The sequence below is a fragment of the Adiantum capillus-veneris genome, chromosome 19 (assembly GCF_014529385.1).
Source record: "Adiantum capillus-veneris isolate H3 chromosome 19, ASM1452938v2, whole genome shotgun sequence".
Classification (NCBI taxonomy): Eukaryota; Viridiplantae; Streptophyta; class Polypodiopsida; order Polypodiales; family Pteridaceae; genus Adiantum; species Adiantum capillus-veneris.
The window spans coordinates 151,333,195-151,335,887 of NC_140949.1; the positions used below are offsets into that span (position 1 = coordinate 151,333,195).

At 36.3% G+C, this 2,693-nt stretch overlaps 1 protein-coding gene across 1 annotated transcript; it reads right to left on the bottom strand.

Moving 5' to 3' along the window:
* Window positions 1–2,198: 2,198 nt before the first annotated feature.
* Window positions 2,199–2,456, bottom strand: LOC147435078 (uncharacterized). The gene has a single exon (XM_086491291.1). It carries the CDS (start codon window positions 2,454–2,456, stop codon window positions 2,199–2,201), a length of 258 nt encoding a protein of 85 aa, XP_086347417.1.
* Window positions 2,457–2,693: the final 237 nt, after the last annotated feature.

The window sequence follows — 2,693 nt, forward strand, 5'->3', positions numbered from 1 at the left end:
ATTTTTGAAAGTTTTATTAGCAAAAATCAAAAGAAAATAAATAGAAATACTTAATATCTGGCAAAAATTAGCCAAAATTTATTGAACTCACCCCTAAGTATAACTTTCCACCGTAAGCATTTCAATGCTCAAGATTTTGTCACTACAACTCATTAATATGCTGATAGGATGATACAAAGTGCTAATTTTGATCAAAATTGATCAAAATTAAACTCAAAAAATATAAAAATCAGTACACACAATATATACATATGTACAATTTTGGCATCTGCAATTGTTTTAGTAGCCATGATTACTACTATTATCAACTTCTACTCCCATCTTCCTATTCATGATTATAGTTTGTGTCTATGTATGACCGTGTATTGTTGCCCTGTTTTGATGTGTGGAGAAATGCACTTGGTAACACTATGTTGTGCAAGATATGGAAATTGAACAGATTGTTCAGTGGCTTTTGTAGATGAAGATAATTGCTTGTGAAATACTAATGCTTGCAATTGATCAACCCTGTCTTTGATTGTAAGGTTTGTTTTGGGTTTGAGCTTCGGAATCCATCTGTAGTTAAGATTATCTGATGATGTAGTTCTCGATGATTGTTTTGATGGTTCCTTCGGTTTCCATTGCCAATGCTTTGATTGTGGGACCTTTGGCTGATGTTTGATGTTTTGATCTTCATTGATCTTTGCTGTTTGTGCTTGTTTGATACTTTTGGAATGTCATCTCTTTGTGCAGTTGTTGGAATTTATGTTTTGAGTAGCCATATTTAATTTGGTTTATTTGCCATGACCACGTTTTTCACCCATAATTTTTTGATGCTAGTTTTTGGCTGTTTTTGTTGTCGTGTGGGTGATTGTAATGGTATTTGAATTATTGGCCATGTATAATCTAATTTTGCAAACAAAGTTTGGTACAAATTAGAGTTATGTTTGTACTAGATTGCCTCTTCTGACCGTTCAAGAACTGCATTGTAAGTTTTGAGCCAAGGGACCCCCAAACATATAGCCTTTGTGATTACATTGTCTTCCATTACTTGAAACTGATGGGGGTGTATGTTTCCATCAACATTAAATGATAGATTTGTGGTTCCCAAGATTTGCATAATTTCATCATTTGCCACTTCCACTTGCCTTTTGCAATGTATCAGTGGTGCTTTTGTTAGCATTTTGTATGTCAAAAGGTTAACCACATTTGTCCTGGCGCTTGTGTCGCTTAATGCTTGTTGAGTACGTCCATTTGGGAGTTGCATGTTGATTCAAACATTGATCCCTCCCTTCCATTGTTTTGTATTTTGCATTGCAGATAATGGAATGGGAATGGTGTATTCAGCTTATTGAATTCTTTCCTTTTTCAAATTTTGTCTGCATCTTAGATTTCTTATTTTGGCTTCCTCTTGAGCTTGAACTTTTGTATCTTCCAGTTTTTTCTTTTGTTTCTCAGCGTTGTGTATTTTTGCTAACATGTCTGTTGTTAGTGGTAGATGGTACTTCTTTAATCTACAACCACTAATCCAATTAGGCATTTCTTCTCCATACAATGTTGCAAGCTTTATGGCCCTGGTCAATGATATGTCATGACTCACATAGGGTCCATTACCTTGCTTTTACAATTTTTTGGAATGTTGCTTTAGGGTGTACATCAAGACATAATTCCCTATCGCAAATTCCTTATTGATCACATGTTGATCAAAGAATGATTTTATGTTTCTTTTTTTGTGCATAGATTGACGCTACTGTTGTGGTTCATTAACACAGAGAAAATACTAGTTCACCACAATTCTCTCAACATCTCATAACTTAGAAATGATACACAAAGATACTAACATCATACTGAAGATGAGATATAGAAGGAATTAATAATTCAAAATTAAGAAACAAGAGTACTTCATTGATCAAGAAGAGCTACAGGCATCTTTGAATACAACCGCGTCAACACACCTCACAAAACCGACTTATAACCACCATACAAAAAGACTGGTAATAACAGCCTCAGTCTTGATATACCATACCTGTTAAATATCTGATTAAGCAACATCCGACTAAGTATGATCCGACTGACTACATCCGATGAAGCACTTCCGACTAACTACCAAAACAGATTGGACTAACTACTAAACTGACACTCTGATATGCGTGTCAACACATGGCACGCCCCGGTGGTGGATTTTCCCTGAAATCCGACTCGACAAAAAAAAGTGAGTCCTAACCACCCAAAACTTCAAACATGTCTTTGAGAACAGTTTCAACACTAGCTTCATGGATTGTAGTTACCACAGCCTCCTCATTCTTTGCTGCACTCAGCTCTGAAACATCAACATTTGCAACAACTATAATCTCCTTCTGAGATTCAAACTCCATTGACAGAGCTTCTCCACTTGACTTCTGAATTTCCTTAGCAGCTTGCAGTGTTTGAACAGAAACATGCACTAGTTTTTTCAGTGCAGAACCATCTTTTACCATGAATTCTTCATCCCCCTGCAACTATTTATCCTTGAACTCCTGGAGTTGCTCCTGATAAACATGTTTTTTCTTCTTAAGATATTCCACTGTCTCTAATAAGGCAGCTTCATGAGAACTGATGAAGCCTGCTCTCACAGCCTCATAGGGATACTTGACAACAACTGATGTCAGCCTTTCTCTCATTGCTTTCCAAACATCCTGCATCCCCTCAACCAACTATTGCCTTACCAGATTGAG